At 45.7% G+C, this 17259-nt stretch overlaps 1 protein-coding gene across 1 annotated transcript in view; it reads right to left on the minus strand.

The window, feature by feature from the left end:
• Positions 1-16942, minus strand: part of PACS2 (phosphofurin acidic cluster sorting protein 2) — a 40803-nt gene extending 23861 nt beyond the window's left edge. The window contains exons 1-14 of the mRNA XM_009868352.1: positions 16925-16942; positions 16661-16786; positions 14488-14650; positions 13380-13453; positions 12542-12622; positions 10266-10325; positions 8823-8980; positions 6678-6768; positions 5877-5951; positions 5036-5157; positions 3902-4034; positions 3114-3218; positions 1468-1574; positions 580-734 (exon numbers count right to left, since the gene is read on the minus strand). Of these exons, the coding sequence (XP_009866654.1) occupies positions 580-734; positions 1468-1574; positions 3114-3218; positions 3902-4034; positions 5036-5157; positions 5877-5951; positions 6678-6768; positions 8823-8980; positions 10266-10325; positions 12542-12622; positions 13380-13453; positions 14488-14650; positions 16661-16786; positions 16925-16942 (1468 nt within the window). The remainder of the gene's footprint in view (positions 1-579; positions 735-1467; positions 1575-3113; positions 3219-3901; positions 4035-5035; positions 5158-5876; positions 5952-6677; positions 6769-8822; positions 8981-10265; positions 10326-12541; positions 12623-13379; positions 13454-14487; positions 14651-16660; positions 16787-16924) is intronic.
• Positions 16943-17259: the final 317 nt, after the last annotated feature.

Raw genomic sequence — 17259 nt, forward strand, 5'->3', positions numbered from 1 at the left:
GCTGGAAGAGCAGAGATAAGGTGCTGGAAAATTGAGGGGAAAAACCCAAGGAGAACAGCATGTAAAGGAAAGGTCAAAAGACACATGTAAATTAAATAATTTAAACTCTCAGCAGTTTCAGAGCCTTTAAAAAATTCTAAACACATCCCCTCCCCCCCGCCAATAAACATTTTCTGTGCCAGGCTCAGGGAGGCCAGAATAGTTATTGCTTCGGGAAACATAGTGTCCGATGAATTTAAGATTTCAGCCAAGGGAAAGGGCTTCCAGAACATCATTCTATGCATTAGTTGTACCATAATAAAAAGACATATATGAGCCTGCCCATATGGGGAGGAAGTTCTCAACCTCTTGCTTCAAACAAAGGGTTTGCAAGCAGACTTTGGCACCACAGAACATAAAGATGAAATTCACTCAGGTAAGAGCAGCAATTACAAGCGTTATACAATACTATGACAGTATGAGATTTGCCTCATTTAATGCCCTATACCCAGTCAAAGCTTCCAGGAGGGCTTCTCCTGAGGGAGCACATCACATTTAACCCACTCATCTCTCTACAGTGAAAAATTGTTCCTTATTTACCTAGAGGGATGATCAAAAATCTCATATAGCCGAGCCAGTCTGGGGTTTTGTGAGACAGCTGCTCTACAAAGAGCCTCAATACAGCGCTGAGGTAATTCTGGGCTCCAGCCACTGCAATTTTCATTGGATTTGGAGGCTGTGAATTGCAGTTACAGCTGGACAGAAATAGAGAAAACATATTCATAATTGTGCTTCCAGCCAGCTATTTCAGAACAAGGAGGAGGAAAAAAAAAGTTAATAACAACCTTGGCAGAAGAGAGTTCGCTCAATACACAGGACAATATCACAATAATTATCATCAGCTTAAAACATTATTAATAAAAATGCAACATTGTTCAGCACTTAACTGGTTTCTCTGTTTCTTCTTTCACACATTTTGATAATCTAAAGGGCTGGACTCCACCATCTAGGTTAGGATGTACCTACTGTAATTAACTGCTGTGTCAGAGAACACACTCGGGGACCCACAGCCCCGTCACGTATCTCGGGAATGCCTTGAAGAACTGAGGGATTGATCTGAGAATTACTTGGAGGCAGAGGTGAGAGCAAGAGCTATTTAAATACCTACCTATTAGCTTTGCATGCTTTACTGGTTATTAGATGTGACCTATGAGGTAGCTTCCAAATTACAGCCTTTGAAAATCACTGGTCTCAGTGAAAGGAGACTTGTATCCCCACACAAATGGCAGAAAAGCAACAACTTTGCAGGGTTGGTGAGCACTGAAGAGCCACACAACTGACTTCTGGAGAGTAGCTTGGGGAGAGGTATTGAAGGGGAAAAATATTCTCAGCTATTGGACAGAAAACTCCCTGGGCTCTGGGGCACAGGAACTGAGAGGCTTTTAGAGCTGAGCCTGAACAAAAAACACAAGCACGGTGAGAACTTACTATCTCTGTATCCTGGAGACAATAGTGCTGAAAGCTGCCTGAATATCAGCTGAGGAGCATGTGCAGACCACTGGCAGGGTATGCTTTTGCAAGACATCTGATAGGTACTGAGGAGAGAAAAGAACATTTTTATAGTCCTTTCTTTTGGTAGTTTGTCACAAGAAGAAAATCTGCATCCCCCAGCCTCCTAGGGATTCTCAGACCCAAAAGTGGGCACTGTCCCCATGTCCAATTTGTAAGAGATAGAGATATTTCTCAAATGTCTCATCGTTCCCAAATGTCTCAGCCGCTGAAGGGAAGATCTTCCTTTAGAAAAACTGAAATGTTGCACCTTCTTTACAAATGCCAACACTATATCCAAACCACAGCAACAAGAACTCTAGAACAACAGGGGTTTATGGCCGTAGAGAGCAGGGCAGCAGCAGCAGGCCATTCGCCTAGCAGAGAGCCCTGGGTAAGAGCAGATGGTGCCTATTCGTCTGCTTCTGGAAATGCAGAGGTTCCACCTTTCTCCGATTTCAAAAGGACTTAAACAAATGCAGTGCTCTGCCCATCCTCAAGCCCTTAGAAAAGAAGGGTGCTACCAACACACATGTTCCTCATGAGGGACAGTTTCCCCTCCATGCAGCTAAAAGGAAAGAAGTTAACACCCACCTCGGGTATAAGTGAAGATAATTAACACTGATGAGACTCAGGAATTACCTCACGTTTTCAAATTCTGCACCACTAATTTATATGCCCCAGTCAATGCTATCTTTGTGTCCTCTGATACCGCAGGTACAAGCTGCTAAAACTACTGGAAGATGACCTACAATGTTTTCTGTCCATCACTACAAGGCATTTTTCTATCTTTCAGGCATACAGAGACCAGAACCAGTACCTCAGCTGGTAGTTTTGCTCTCTCGGACACAGAAACCCTAGTTCTTCCAGAAGAAGAAAGCCAAACCAGACAATGTAACTTTATGAGCCTGGCACAAGTTTTACAGGCAACAGTCACCCAAGACATGTTTACTGGTCCTCTTCCATATGTATTTATTGCTTTCTCAGATTAAGGTTCTGAAAGGAGTAAAATTTGTTTCAAACCCATCACAAACCTCCTCACGTTGCCAGCGTAAGAAAGCACTGTGCAGAGCTCTCCTTAACACAACCATCAGAAAACAGGAGGTGACACACCTGCAGTCAGGAACTATGAGCATTCATGTAAAGCAACAGAGCTGACCTGAAATATCTTCTCCTGTGTTCACCACCTGCTACAAAACTCATCCTAAACCACAGGTCAGTCCTCCCTGCTTGCTCTGTACCAGTCTGCTACCACAGTTGAGAAGCAGGCTCTTGACTGCAAAGGTCTAGTCATTCCCAGCGTGCTGCTAATCAGAAGGAATGGCATTCTGTAGAAGAATAATAAAAACCTCTATGCAAAGACTTAAGCAGTAAAACTTTACAAGATCCACAGCATCTCCAGGTCAAATGAAACCCAGTCTCTAGGCACTGGGTAATCAGTATGCTGCCAGCCCCCACGCACCATCACTGCTCTTCCAACCAAGCAGCAGAACCTACTTGGTTAGTGGTAGAGCTCAAAGCCTGGCCATTCCTGAGGAGGAACAGTGAAGGAGAACTGTGCTTCAGGCAACATCTCCTGCCTTTACCTGGCCTTGCCAGTCAGAAGTATTGACAAGAATAATGTTTTCTGGCAGCTGGTCATCAGAAACCAGGATGTGATTTAGTTGATCATACACTGTTTTCCTGGGGATCTGGAAAACAAGACACAGAGAAGACAACGGTAAGAGATGTCAGCTCTAATCATGAAGTCACTAGCTCCAGCAAGTCATGAGAGGTGCCTGTGCATGGCTGGCCAGTGCTTGGTGGTCCCAGCAAAGGCGTGCTAGGAGCCACACTGGCTGCTGGGACTCATTCTGCAGGTTCCTCTATTAGCCACCTTGGTTTTGTTTGCCATTACTCCTTCTGCTATTCACTTTTATTTACATCACTTTATACCAACTAACAGCAGCCCAAGGGATTTTGAATCCATGTAAGCCAGGAAAAATGTCATTGAGGGAGGGAATTAACTGGGTCCCACAGCTAACAAAAGCATGGCACACGCTCTGCACGTCAGTCCCCTTTTGCAACCCCTAGCAGTTTGCCTGATTTCAAAGGAGTAATTCCTCAACACATTCGTATTCATTTCTCATCGTAACAATCTGTTCCAGTGTTTTCACTTTATGGTGGGCTGAGAGAGCAATAGGCTGGCAAAACCCAGCAGATTGGACGGAAGATACAGTATGAGCCAACACAAATTCCCTCCCTCCTGAAGCCCCAGGGCCCAGTTCCCTTCCAGCAGGGACAGCACGTGGACAGGATCAAAGTCACCACAGGAGACAGATGGAGAAGAGGAAAAACTAGGAGTGGCTGGAGAGATAGCAATCTTTCTTCATACCTGCAAGTGGTGCCGTGTGTCTGGAGAGCGTTCATTGTCCAGACTGTTTGCTCTCTCGTTCTGTGGCCTCACTGGCTGCCTCTCCTTCAGGGATGTGCTCCTTCCCCGACGTCCCGTCTGTTTCCCTTCAGACCTGCTAGAGAGAGATGCTTGAACTCCAGAGCTGGCTGGTATGTGAGTGAGATACATCCCCCAGATCCCAGACAATACAGTCTGTCAACCTCAACAGTGTGAGCAGAGCCACTGAGGAATTGCGCACGTAGATCTGAGCTAGCTTGAGACCTGCTAATTCTGCTTCTGAACATGCTTCAGTGAGAGAGCATGTTCCCAGGAGTCCCAGGCAGACTTCCAGAGCCCACGCTAAGACCCACACCACCATCCGGCTACTGTGACACCAACATAATAGCATCCAGCCATGCAAGCTGCATTCACACACCCAAATGCGGCACAGAAATATCTCTTTAAGGCGTATCTACTTGGTGGCAAATGACCAGAGAAGCTATACGGTAGGGCTGCTGAAGCCCACATTCACTACCGTATTTGGGAAGGTATAACAGGACGTATTAGACTTGAAGACCACCTTTAGGGCCAAGAGCAACCTCAGAGCAACGTTGTCCCTCAGGGTTCTGAACACTGTCTATCAAGTGCTCACAACCCATCACTTGAGAGCACGAACACGAGAAAGGCCTCCTTAGAGTCAATGGCTTAAGGCCAGCCTGAACAAATGCAAGCAAGCTGTCCACGACCTCCCAAGCAGCCCTGCACACAGAATCACAGAATGTCAGGGGTTGGAAGGGACCTCAAAAGACCATCTAGTCCAACCCCCCAGAGCAGGATCACCTGCATTAGATCACACAGGAACACGTCCAGGCGGGTTTTGAATGTCTCCAGAGAAGGAGACTCCACAACCTCCCCGGGCAGCCTGTGCCAGGGCTCTGTCACCCTCACAGGGAAAAAGTTTTTTCTGATATTTTTGTGGAACCTCCTGTGTTCCAGCTTGCACCCATTGCCCCTTGTGCTGTAATTGAATATCACGGAAAAGAGCCTGGCTCCGCCCTCCTGACACTCCCCCTCGACACATTTATCAGCACTTAGGAGGTGTGCAGCGAGAGCAGTGCTGTGTCACCACTCTACCTGGTGGACGGGATAATGAGGGACTCGGTCTTGGTGATCTTCCCGCTGGGTGGAAGCTTCTCGACGAACACATCTGGTGTGGGAAGTTCAGCTTCCTGAACCTCTGCTTGCTGGTTAGACTCCTGCAAAAAGGCAGGGAACCAAGTCATCAGGCACAAACCCTCCCCTCAGTCTCACTACCACAAGGGCTGGCTGGAGGCACCCCAGCATCGCTCAGGCAAATTCAGTCTGCCTCTTCCAGACATGTTATGCACTACCGAAAGGGAGAAGCCAATACTGGCTATCTGGGGCTACCAGCTGTGCCTCACAAGGGACCTCAAGGTAGGAACGGTGCTCAGATACACTATTTGGAATAGACACTCTCCCAACTCAAAGCCAGGGCCATGCCTCCTCATACAATGCAGATTAATCCAGCTTACCCAAATGAATTAGCAGAGAAAGACATGGGAGAAACGTTACAGACTGCATGTTCCTAGTAGAGCAACCTGAGCTTTGGGACTTTTACCCCAAGACCAGCTTGATTTCTGCCAATTCAGCTCGATGTAATACTTCTGTCTGATAAAATGGAACAGCCCTGAGGATACTTTTCAGGATGATACATATGGCTCACTAGGACACTTTGGGCCAGCCTTCAATTTCAATAGGCTGAAAGGTAAGAACCTCTGACAACTAAGGTCAGGAGGAGAGCTCAGTATTATCTTCACTGTGGCTAACGTTACCTACTTCAGTTCTGTTGCACGTGTGTAACTGTACAGATGGACAGACACACGCCACAGAACATAGTTCACAGCTGGCACCCAAACTGGCAGGAGGAACATTAACAAATGTGTTTTCAACTTACGTAAGAGACAGTGTCAGAAATACTGTCGCCTGCATGTTTGGTTCCAAGACTCTTTGTTTTTTCAGGCACTTCTACCTGCTTGAGGAGATAAAAACCATTAGGAAGTATGGCGCTGGCACAGTTTTCAGACACACTCTCTTGACCAGGCTGTTCAAAAGACACACTGCTTCTGTTTAAACATTGCACAGCTCCCCACAATGACCATGAGTCTTTCCCAGTCTGAACCAGAACCGAACTCATTCGTGTGGGATGCGGCAAAGCTGGTGCACGATACATGGCAAAGGCAAGGATGTGCCCTGGAATAGCACTGATATTCTACATGCTTAGCACACCCATCCATGAGGGGATGGAAAAATACAAGCTGCCCCATAGTATTCACTCTCATCCACCACAACAGGTATCTCAACAACAGTAAGGTAAAGCTTCCTCCAAACAGGAGGTCCCGAAAACTTTCAGGTAGCATCTCCCATCCTGATAATCATTTCAAGTAAACAGGAATCTGGAGCTATTCATTAGCAAGTATTCAATACATAACATGACGATGGCCCGTTAAGTTCATGCAATATTTGATTTTAAATAAAACAAAACACAACCCACCACCCAAAAAAACCCCAAAACAATTCCCCCCGTCGTCCTCCCCTAAAAAAATAAACCGAAAAAACAAACATGTTTTCTCAGCAGAAAATGTGTATCTCTTTGGAACAAGTCAGAGAGGGTGCTTTAATTTACACATGTAAATAGAGACAGTACAGGTCTGCTATATAACCTAGAGATGGATAACCTTCTTGAAACATGACTTACAGGACTTGATGGCTCTCTCTGGCTCCTAATGCTGTGGATGCTACCGATTTCTGTTTGAGAGCTGGAGTGTGACAGTCCTTCAAAATATGGTCTAAATAAGGAAAGCAAAACCAGTTTCTTACAACCAAAAACACTAACAGAAGTCCAACACATCCACATCAAAGCAGCACGACTGTTCTCAGGGCATATTACTGCATCTCAGTGGTTTTTATGGGCTGCTTTTGAAAGGAGTGGGAGGTCTCCAGCACAGCAAGAGAAGCCAGAAAGTCCAGGGACCTCTGTCTAGCCCTGACACTGACCAACCAACCTCCACCTAACGGATCCATCAGGTCACCTGTCGTGCAGCTCTTACTAGGAACGCTTGCACACTTTCACACTGCACACCAAACAACATCTTTCGTTTCCATAAAAAAGAGGGTGGGCATGTGGGTCCCACATTTTCCCACAGCAGAACAGAATGCACGTTCACCCCACACAAGCAGTTGTATCCTCACTACTGTAAGCACCGGGTGCAAAGTTTCACACTGCAATTCTTGTTTCAGCTTTGCAAAATACTGAGAGAGCTATATGCCATTACACACAGGGTCTAGCTCATGACTGAAATACAGCAGGTAGAATTACTATCCCCCACCAATCCTCTGCTCCTGTGGGTAAGTAATTCCTGGAGCTAACACGGATTTTATTTCCAGCTTGCATCTCGATTTGGCTGCCAGCCCTAGGATCCAATTGCACATTTGCTCAATAAGATAAGGGAGCACTTACTATCAGATTGCGCTCCCATGTAAAAAGACAGCTCATAATACCAGGCTGTAAGGCTCAATTACAATTTAAGGAACTGATTTTTTTTTTTTTTTTCTCTACCAGGGAAAACCTGCCTACAAGTATCAGAATTTATCACATCTCTTTCAAGGCATGAACACACAGACTGGGCACAGCAAACCACAAAGTGTCTCCCCATGGCCAGGCACAGTAAATTCTTACTCCAGCAACCACACATCCCAGAACAGTCAGCAACTCCAAGGAACAGGACGCAAGCTCTCAGTGCGTACAGTACAACATCTTGTCTTGTTTCAAAGCAGCTACTTACCGCAGCACATCTACTTTCAAATCCCTTCAAGGTAGGGTTTACCCACTGGCGATACATTGGGTCAAGCTGCAGATGCTTTATAAGGCACCAGCCCCATCACTTACCACTGCTGCCCCAGTCTACCCCTGAAATCTTCCAGCTCAGTGATAAGGAGCAAGTCACTCCGGATTCACAATCTATTTTTAGCCTAACTATGTTATTTTATGTTAATTAGGATATTATGACACCTGGCAATTAGCTGGCATTTAGCAGATACTTTACTGACCAACTGCAGGGGTAGGCTTTCCTTGTTTCAGAGTCATCACAACACTGAAGGCTTGAGCGTGTATAACCACATGTCAGCCAGAAGCACGAGTGCAGCTCCAACAGTCTCATGTTTTCAGTCTTTACTCAGCAGGGACGTGACAGGGCTCTGTTGGCTCAGGGTTCTGCATCTGTTTGGGACCCTGAGCCAACGATCCTCAGCTCAGCTCCACCCTGTGATTACCCATACGTCAGCGCCCACAAAACCTGGTTCAGAACAGACTCGTGTGTATCTACGAGTGCTGCAGTCAGTCCCCTCGGGTCCTGAGGAACTCCTTTTGTTTTCCACAGTTCTGCTTCCTTAACCACTGCAGATACTTTCTTTCCACACAGGGCCTTATCAGCTTTTCCAAAAAGACAGGCTGCCCTGTCCAGCCCTGAAGCTTCCAACCACAACTCCTTCTGCCTTTGCACAGGTTTCCTGCTGCTTCTACCACCTCTCCAAAACACCTGTGTATGGTCTGATTCTACTGCCTGCCTGTCGGCAACTCCCACCCCTGCGCTCAGGTGGCAGGGCAGCAGAACACCTGCAAAGGGACCAAGGAAGAAATGAGACTGAAGTTGGATACTCCCCCCTTGCCCTCAGCTCACAAGCAGTCACTCATGCTGTAAAAAACTCCACACACAAGTGCTCTGCCATGAGGTCAATAAGAGGAAAAAATAGGATGGAGGAGTGGAAGCAGAAACAACATCTAATTTGTGTTGACACTGTACGTGGTCTCTTTCTGGCCCAGCATCAGCTGCCCCACACTTACTTTAACTTTGGCTTTGGAGTGCTCAAGACACTGTCATCATCCTCCATTTCTGGCCCGCTGTCACTGGGGTTCTCTATATCCAGTGTGTCATATAGAAGGTCCAAGTCCTCCTCCACCTCTGGAACATGCTCCGCCGGGTCCTGCTCTGAATCCAGAACCTATAGACAGGACAAAAGCAGGCATCACTGGATCTGCTAGGAGCCAGATCAAACCTATGTCACCTGAGCTACCCACCAAGGACTGCAGCACACCAGTCCTGGGAGTAAGATTCTGTTCTAGTGCAACAGAAACAGATACAGTTCGTACTATATCCAACAGAAACATTAAGTATATGAGAACTGCTTGTTTTGGGTCAAGTTTGTCAGTGTCTGGCTAAGTAGAAGTTACACACTGAACTAAACATTCATGAACAAGCTATTAACCACAGATGATGTTCATTATTCAAGCCTATTCTATGAACAAAGATTGAAAATGTAGCTAATGGTGCAGAACAAGTGCAGAAATGCAGTACTCCCAGCAGTGTAACCTGTCCTGGGTTTTCCTGAAAGAGTTGCTGTGAGACCTTCCGAGTCGATATCCAAGCAGGTAGAAATGACAAAATTTCCCACAGGAGGCACCTGAAACCTAGACCAGCTGCTATCCACACACAAAGCCGAAGGGAACAGCTATCTCACACAAAACTTCCGTGGGTTGTTTCACATATATACCAGAGTAAGCAGGCAGCTATGCACAGCTCGGGGCTTGCCTTCTGAATGGCAGCTCTGGAAAAGCAGCAGCTCAGCTGGCTGAGATCTCAGCTACAGGTGCTGAACTCTGCTGAGCTAACTTGGGAAGAACAGCAAAGCTAACAGGACTCTTTGGAAGCCCAAGAAAGCATGAGGAGTTACTCTTGCCCACAAGCCACGAAATCAGCACACAGCCATACAGCCAAGTGAGATGTTAACTGGTTTTACATTAGATATTTAATGTTATGCAGGTTTCTTGGGGTTTGGATCTCTTTCGCTTTCAGCTCTGACCAGACAACTGACTCTCTTGCTGATCTGTGTTCCCTATCCAAGTTTGTCACGTCTTGCCTGGCTGTTCCAGTAAGATGATCAAACAGACTAGGATTTAACTTCACAAGCAATATATACCACAGGCTGATTGCCTTTGAAAGGGTCGAAGATAATTTTAAAGCAGTGTGCAAAACTAATGGATACACATACGGTTGCCAAAATCTGCTTTTGATAAAACCCAGTCTAGAAGTTTTATGACATTTTAAAGTTGGCCCTCAAGCCTCCATGCAAGGTGAGCGCATAAGGAAACGTCACATCCACTGCAGGCTTGAAAACAAAAACAAGGGAACTAGGAGGAAACAGGAGAGTGCTCCTGAAGCCTAAAGCAAGAGGCACCAAGCAGAGGCCAACACAGAAGACAAGAAGGTTTACAGAATTAATTACTTACCTCATCAGACACTTTAAACCTCTTCAGCAATGCCACAACCTTCTGTTTGAAGTTTTGTTGCTGCAAGTCAAAGACACTTTTACATAAGTAAAGGATTAAGTTAACTGTTTTCTCCCAGTCTGCAAGAAGCCCAGGCACATCTGACACTGGTGCTCTAGCTGCTGCTTCAAATGAAACAACTCCTGTCACCGCAAACCAAGTCTCTGCTGTTCTGATATTGAAATCAGCTCTTCCACACCTACAACACCTTCTTTCCTGCATTCCAGCAAACTAACTTACATCCTGCCAAGCTTTATAAATCTTCTCTCCCTGGCAGACGGCATTCCACTCTTGGTTGGACACACAGTGGGCAATGAATTATTTTACCTCCCAGACCACCTCTTGTACCTGTTCAATATTTTTCTGGCAAACATTTGACAGTCAACTTTTCTGATTCTTAACAGGATGAGTCAGTTGTGGTGGGGTTTGTCCCTAGCACTTCTTTATCAGAAAAATGTTTTCTGAGTCTGATTAACCCCAGGTCCTGGGTGTAGCAGACACCAAGTCCAAAACAACACAAACCAAACTGCCACACTCCCCTTGTGTTTACTTGCCCCTAAGAGCTTGCTCTCACAGGACCAAACAGCTGAGATGTGCCACAAACCGCCCAGCTCTTCTCTCTCTGGCACTAACAACCATTAATACGCACAGATCTGAAGAAAAGGAAGATTAGAAAGGCCCAGGTGTGAGTGCTGGTACAGAGTATTTGAGGTGGCATCCCTGCATCTGGAGGAAAGGGAGGATAAAATAGGTGGCACCAGGTCACTCTTAAGCAAATAAAGTTGCTCATTTGCTGGCTCTCCTGTATCCCACAAGCTCTTCTTGCAAGTCCAACTGCCTGCAAGCTCTTCTTGCAAGTCCAACTCCGGCCTCAGACACTTCATGGTGGCCCCCGCCTCCAAGCCTAGCCCTTTACCTTGAAATTCAAACCCTGTAAGCCACAACCACCTTCTAGGCAGCTGAAGTTTAGGTGAAATAAATCCACCAGGCCTCAGACAAGACTCTCCAAAGACTTCGCCTACTTTTGTCCCCAATGCACTTGTGAGGCCGAGATGCTTTTATGACAGTGAGAGTCGTCCTCTGGCTCAGGACGCCAAGTGAAATTGTCCATCACGCAGACAGCCTTGGACCAGCACAGTGGTTTGTGGAGGGAGGACAGAGAGCACGCAGCAGCTAAGCTGATGTGGCAAGAGGGGTCTGCTGGCTTGAACAGTGTGACAGCTGGAAGACAGGAGGTCTGGTTTGGAGCTGGACTGACGTTAACTGCACCAAACCCCATTTTGTGCGAGGCCCAAACACTGAAGATTCAGTACCAGTTTAGAGGGCAGGGCTAGAAAAACATTATTCCTATTATGAGGAAGTTGCTTGCTTAACAGCCAAATGGTGTATTTTGCCCTGGCTGGTCACTGACTCTTGAAAAAATCCTAAGGACAGCAAGGATATGAACTAGCATGCTCCTGGTCTCAGAGAAGATCTTTTTAGTGCCAGATTCAGATCAAAATAAGGTTTATTTCAGACCTTATCAATACACAGATTCCAGAAAAAGCCTTGCAGTAGGTACAATGAGCTCCATACTCCTAAACCCAAAAAGAAACCTAGCCCATCCTGGTGATTGAGTCACTGTCATCAGAAACACGCATAAACACTTGTGCAGGCAAAAAGCTGAATTACAGTATGGTCAAGCTCAAGTCACTGCTCCGCACAGAAGTGCCGCTTTGCAGGCATATGCATGCTTGCTGTGAGAGGGGGGATAGCAGCATGCAACTTGTCAAAGCTTTCAATATCCAGCTACTTCTTTTGCCTCAGGCCTACATGCACCACATCAGATATATCTGTCAAGCTCCAGCCCCTGACTGAGATACTTCATTTTGAAATCTTCCCACTGGTCTCTACCATGCAGAGCCCGAACTGAAGAGCTTCCCTTCGCTTAAAGCTGCTTTCAGGACTTCACATGAGCATGCATTCTGCACTGGCTTCTTCCTGGGGGTGGAATTTTGTACACTTACATGTTTTCTGGAGCTCCTTGCAGCCAAAGGACACTCGAGACAGCACACAAACACACCTTGGATGGCCTTGCTCCCTGAACTGACTGTTTTTGCTAGCTTTTTACATGCTGTGACCATGCCCCCAAGCTTTCTGCTGGGCCAGCAAGTCTAGTACTGCTGCTCCCATAAGCCACATGCACTGTGCATCCTGGCCAAACCCCATCAGTGTTAGTAAAACTAATTTCCACCGACCCTGGTTATGGACGTCGTTCTTACTATCGATCTCCGCTGCTTCTTGGGCTTCCCCAGCTCGTACTCATCATCATCCAAATCCTGAACAGAAAGAGGATTCCTGCGTTACCTTTGCGATTTGGGGACACATGAGCATTTGAGTGTTAAAAACATTCTCTCTACTTAGATGAACCTGCTGCTCTGGCTTCCAATGCTTTTAGCATTTGCCTTAATTGCAATTAAAATCACAGAGGGAAAAGGAAGTCAATCAGGTCTGCAGAGAGCCAGGAATAACAGCGTGAAGAAGCAAAACAGCCCTACATTCAAGGAACAAGGATAGTCACAAGCCCACATTTTGGTGGTTTCCTTTCCCAGTACCCTCCAAGAGGTGGACGGCAGAGGATGCCAGAGTCTGAAGGCAAATAAGTCTCAAACTCAAAAGCATCTCACATCTAGCCATAAAGACCTGTTTTGCAGAAAGTATTAAAGATGAAAGACTGACCCAGACCCCACTGGCCCTTTAATTACAGCTGGGGATCTAGTTGGGCTTTTTGAATCCAGTCAGTATTGCAGAAGCAATCAACTGACGCGCTGACCATTAAGCAGAGAAACACACAAGGATGATAATGTTTTAGTGTTTAAAGGGAGCTTGAGTCCAAACATGTGAACAAATAAATCACAGCACGGTGGAAGAAATGCAGTACTGTGCAGGCCTTCTGCCACCACAGCTAACTCCTGGTGACAGTCTCACACTGTCTTAGTTTAGCTAAAGAAATAGGCTTTTAGTTTCAAGTATGAGCTGAGAGTGTACATGCTCTACTGAATCTCTCGCAGGGTGAAGCCATGCCCTAAACCATACCTGGCCCTGTACGGCATCATCACTGGCCTCCTGCTCAGAAGAGAAGCTCTCGTACTCTTCCTCGGAATAGTTGTCTGAAAAGGAAGGAAAGAGGGGAGAGATCCTATGAAACTCCTTTAAGGTGAGTGGACAGTATCATCTCAGGAGCAGAAAAGGCCAACTAACAGTCGCAAATCAAGAAAGAAGGCACACAAGGAGATACTTGCTAGTTTATCTTTTATCTGTGCTAGAACCAGTGAGATGGAAACCACCTGGAGGTAAGAAACAAGGAGAAACATCTAATATGAAGGAAGGACCAGAAACAGACAAGCCTCCTTGAAACACCACCCCCTTCTACCCTGGAAAGAACCACCTGGTAGACAGCAGCAAATAAAAACGTTTCTCCAGAGGGGAGATAACTTTTCCCACTAACCTGGGCATAATTGACTTAAAGGAGCACATAGGACATGCCAGGAGAGTCTAAATCCTTTATTGAAACGATACTTCAGGTGACCTGTCTAGCCTCAGGCAACAACACAGAAGCACCTGTGTGCACTGCCTTTAGCAGGTCACTCTTCTAGCAGTGAGCAGAAGATTGTCACAAGTAGAAACTCAATGACTCCCCTGTAGAGTGCACAACACCATGGATTACACTCATTAAACCAGGCCATAGTCTGCAGCAAATACATTGCAGGTTTGCAGGTCCCACCTAAGCTAATGAGATGGACTGTAGAATACTCAAAGGAAAAAAAAAGTTGGAAGAGTAGCTTAAAGGTGAATCTCCTGAATACAACACTTTAGCCAGGTGAGAAGCTGCAAGTTCTCAACACATCCACCAGTAACGCTGGAAAACCGTTGGCAATAACACAGCTAACCCTTGCTGGGTGGCTCAGGCCTGGTGCGATATGCAGGAAAAGCTTCAGCAATTCGGTCCCCTACTCCTCTCACATTCCCTGCTTACACCGCAACAGGTTTGAAAAGTGGGTTTTCTTCGCATTCATCAGTTATAGACACAGCACCTTGTGCAAACCAGTTCTCATTTATCCCAGGAAGCGTCTAAGCCCAAGTGGGCCTTAATTCCAGCTAGTTCAGAAAGGCACCAGTCCTCAGAGCATGTGGCTGTACTCACCTGTAGACTTGATTTTCTGGCTGGCCTGCATAGTGCTGTCTTCATGGTCAATTGGCTGACTTGACAAGGAGAAGATCCAGATTTCTGCTACCTTCACTGCAGCCTCTTTGATGTTGCTGAAAAGGCTTAAGACCTGGCCACCTTCTGTTGGGTGCTGCATGACCTGGGACAGAAATCAAGCACACAAATCCGCATTTAAGTGTACTTAAACATGCCACATTTGCACGCTATGAGTTACTTATGTTAACAGAGTTACTTCGTGTTTCCAAGTACAGAAGCAAGCCAACACTCTGAGACTGCAGAAGCCACCTGCAGGCAATACACAATGCTAGTCGAGATTTTGGTTGACTACTAGTGGAAGTGATGGAAGAAAAGAAAAAGTGTTCTGAGCTTGACAGTTGTTAGCTCATCCTTGAAGCATAATACCTGATTACCTCATTACTATGTATTTCCTTCCACAACACAGTACTGATTTGAACTATCAAGTTACCAACCTTCTGAACATCTAATTAGATGTTTTTAATTTTGTGTTGCAGCCCAGCAGAAGAACCCAGTAAAGTAAAAAATTCTTGGTGAGATACAGATGCAAAGTGCTTCCTAGAGCAAAAATCCCTGCTTTAGAGAGCTGGCACCTGAATATCAGAGGACCTGGCCACGCGAGGATGATGAAGCAGTGAGTCATGAAAAAATAAGACAACGGTGAAGGGACATCTTGGTGTGGGCTTTTCCTTCCTTTGCCACCCACCACTCAGAGGGTTCTTCCCAGAACCTAAGACTTACGCTCTTTTCTTGCCCCACCAGAGTCAGAAAGCGCTTCCCCATGCCTCAGCTTTCTAACACACAAACACCTCAGGCTGCTCTGTCAGCTCCTCATATGGCTTCAGCAAGACCGAGGTGAACACGGAACACGTGCTCCTCTGCTCCCAAACTCCCCTCAGACTTATGACTCCAATTCATTGCTTTGTTTCAACAACTAAGAGAATTTTAAAATTTTTTTTTCTTCTTTAAGAAATGTCTCAGTGTTGTTTAGGGGTCATTATATTATAAACTGCAAAGGGGAGGGGTGGGGCATGTAAAGTTTGTTTTCCTGAAGTTTTCAGTTTCAGAAATATTCCAGATGAACAATTATTTCCTAACACAGTGAACCTTCGAAAATTTTTGACCTTCTAACCTCAGTCAGCTGACAGTCCAAAAAGACACAAGAGAAACCACATGCAGCAGCAGCAAAGGTCCAACACTTAGAAGTTCACTGATGGGTCCAATTAAGAGGCCCACATGTTTTCTGCCTTACAGCAGTATTTAATTTCTAGTTCTTAATTCAAACACAATACAGGAAAAATGTTAGCTACAACACCACAAAACAGAACTCAGCTATGAAATGGGGAGTCCACCAGTTACTGCAAGTCTAAGGGAAGCTGAACTCACACACAAGGCGTGATCTTTATAATGATTTATTTAATATAGTAATAACTCACCACACCCTAACACCAACTTATTTCTGATGGAAATGATTTGTTGACAGAATGCAGTCTGATGAAAAATATTGGTGTTAAGCTGAACCTGCTACTGCTAAGCCCATCTCTAAATACTCAGAAACAGCAAAGATTAAACAGGGCATGAAAAAATGAAGCATGGAGCTAAGCCATTCAGAAAGCCTTAGTAAATAATTTGTCCATACTTGATTCCAGCATTAATTTTCAGATGTAAATTTGAAAACTTTGTCGTTAACCCCTCATGAGTAGAACTCCAGTTGAATTACCAACAGACATGAAATAAGAATTGCAAAAGGTGTTTCAAACAAAATGAGAGAAGCTTCTTGATCCTGATCTCTCACACAGAGAAAACCTCACTTTAACTTTAACATTTCCTAGGGTTGGAAGGCTTCCCTGAGTGACTCTGTCAGTTCTGCACTTCTGATCTGGACTCCCTAACTCTAAAAAAGTCACACAACAAAAACAAAGCCCTTACGAGTTAACAAGTTAGCCTTGTGAAAGCTTTAGCTCTCAAGATACTATCCAAAATTTAAAATACTGCCTTGTGAATACTGCTTACAGTTATTGAGACAGCTGTATGAAATCCTGCCAAGTACTTCTCAGTGAGGAAAGTGACAACACTGAGCTTAAAGAGAAACAAAAACATCCACCTTAGTCAACAGAAATCAAATGCTGCTCACCTCAGCCATGTTGATAGACCCCACAGCCAGAGTCTTGTAACCTAAAATGGTTCGGTTCTTGTACCGCTTCCGCCGCTGCAGCATGATCTGAAGCTTGTTGCCTTCTCTCTTCAAGAAGTGAGGGTACTGAGGTTAGAAACACAATGGAAAGGTTTATTATGTCTCTTGACATCATCTCCCAAGCTACCTGCATCACAAGTAAACGCCAATCCTAGGGATTAACCCCAGGGCTTTTAGAAGTACCTACAGTTAACCCACACTCACTGGACAATCCATCGTCATCCCAACGAAGCCTCTGTCATTGCCCAAAGAGCTCAGCTTTGGGCTTTCGTTTCCCCAGCCAAGCACACGGAAAACAAGCCCAGGGCACAGAGGAGGCGCTCAGTTTGGGAAGGACTGAGCCCCTGCGCAAACTGCGCGCAGCCTGCAGTGGCCGGGATGGACACGCATCCCCGTGCTCCTGGCAGAGGGGTCGAAAGCACAGAGACCTACATGGTCATGCAACGATTCTTTCCAGGGCAATGCTGTCTCTGTCAGGCACACGGCTTTTGAAACTGTCAGGGTTTTCCAGTATTTACACATTCAAACTTCTACTAGTC

Source organism: Apaloderma vittatum, unplaced genomic scaffold, assembly GCF_000703405.1.
Source record: "Apaloderma vittatum isolate BGI_N311 unplaced genomic scaffold, ASM70340v1 scaffold14914, whole genome shotgun sequence".
In the NCBI taxonomy this organism is placed as follows: domain Eukaryota; kingdom Metazoa; phylum Chordata; class Aves; order Trogoniformes; family Trogonidae; genus Apaloderma; species Apaloderma vittatum.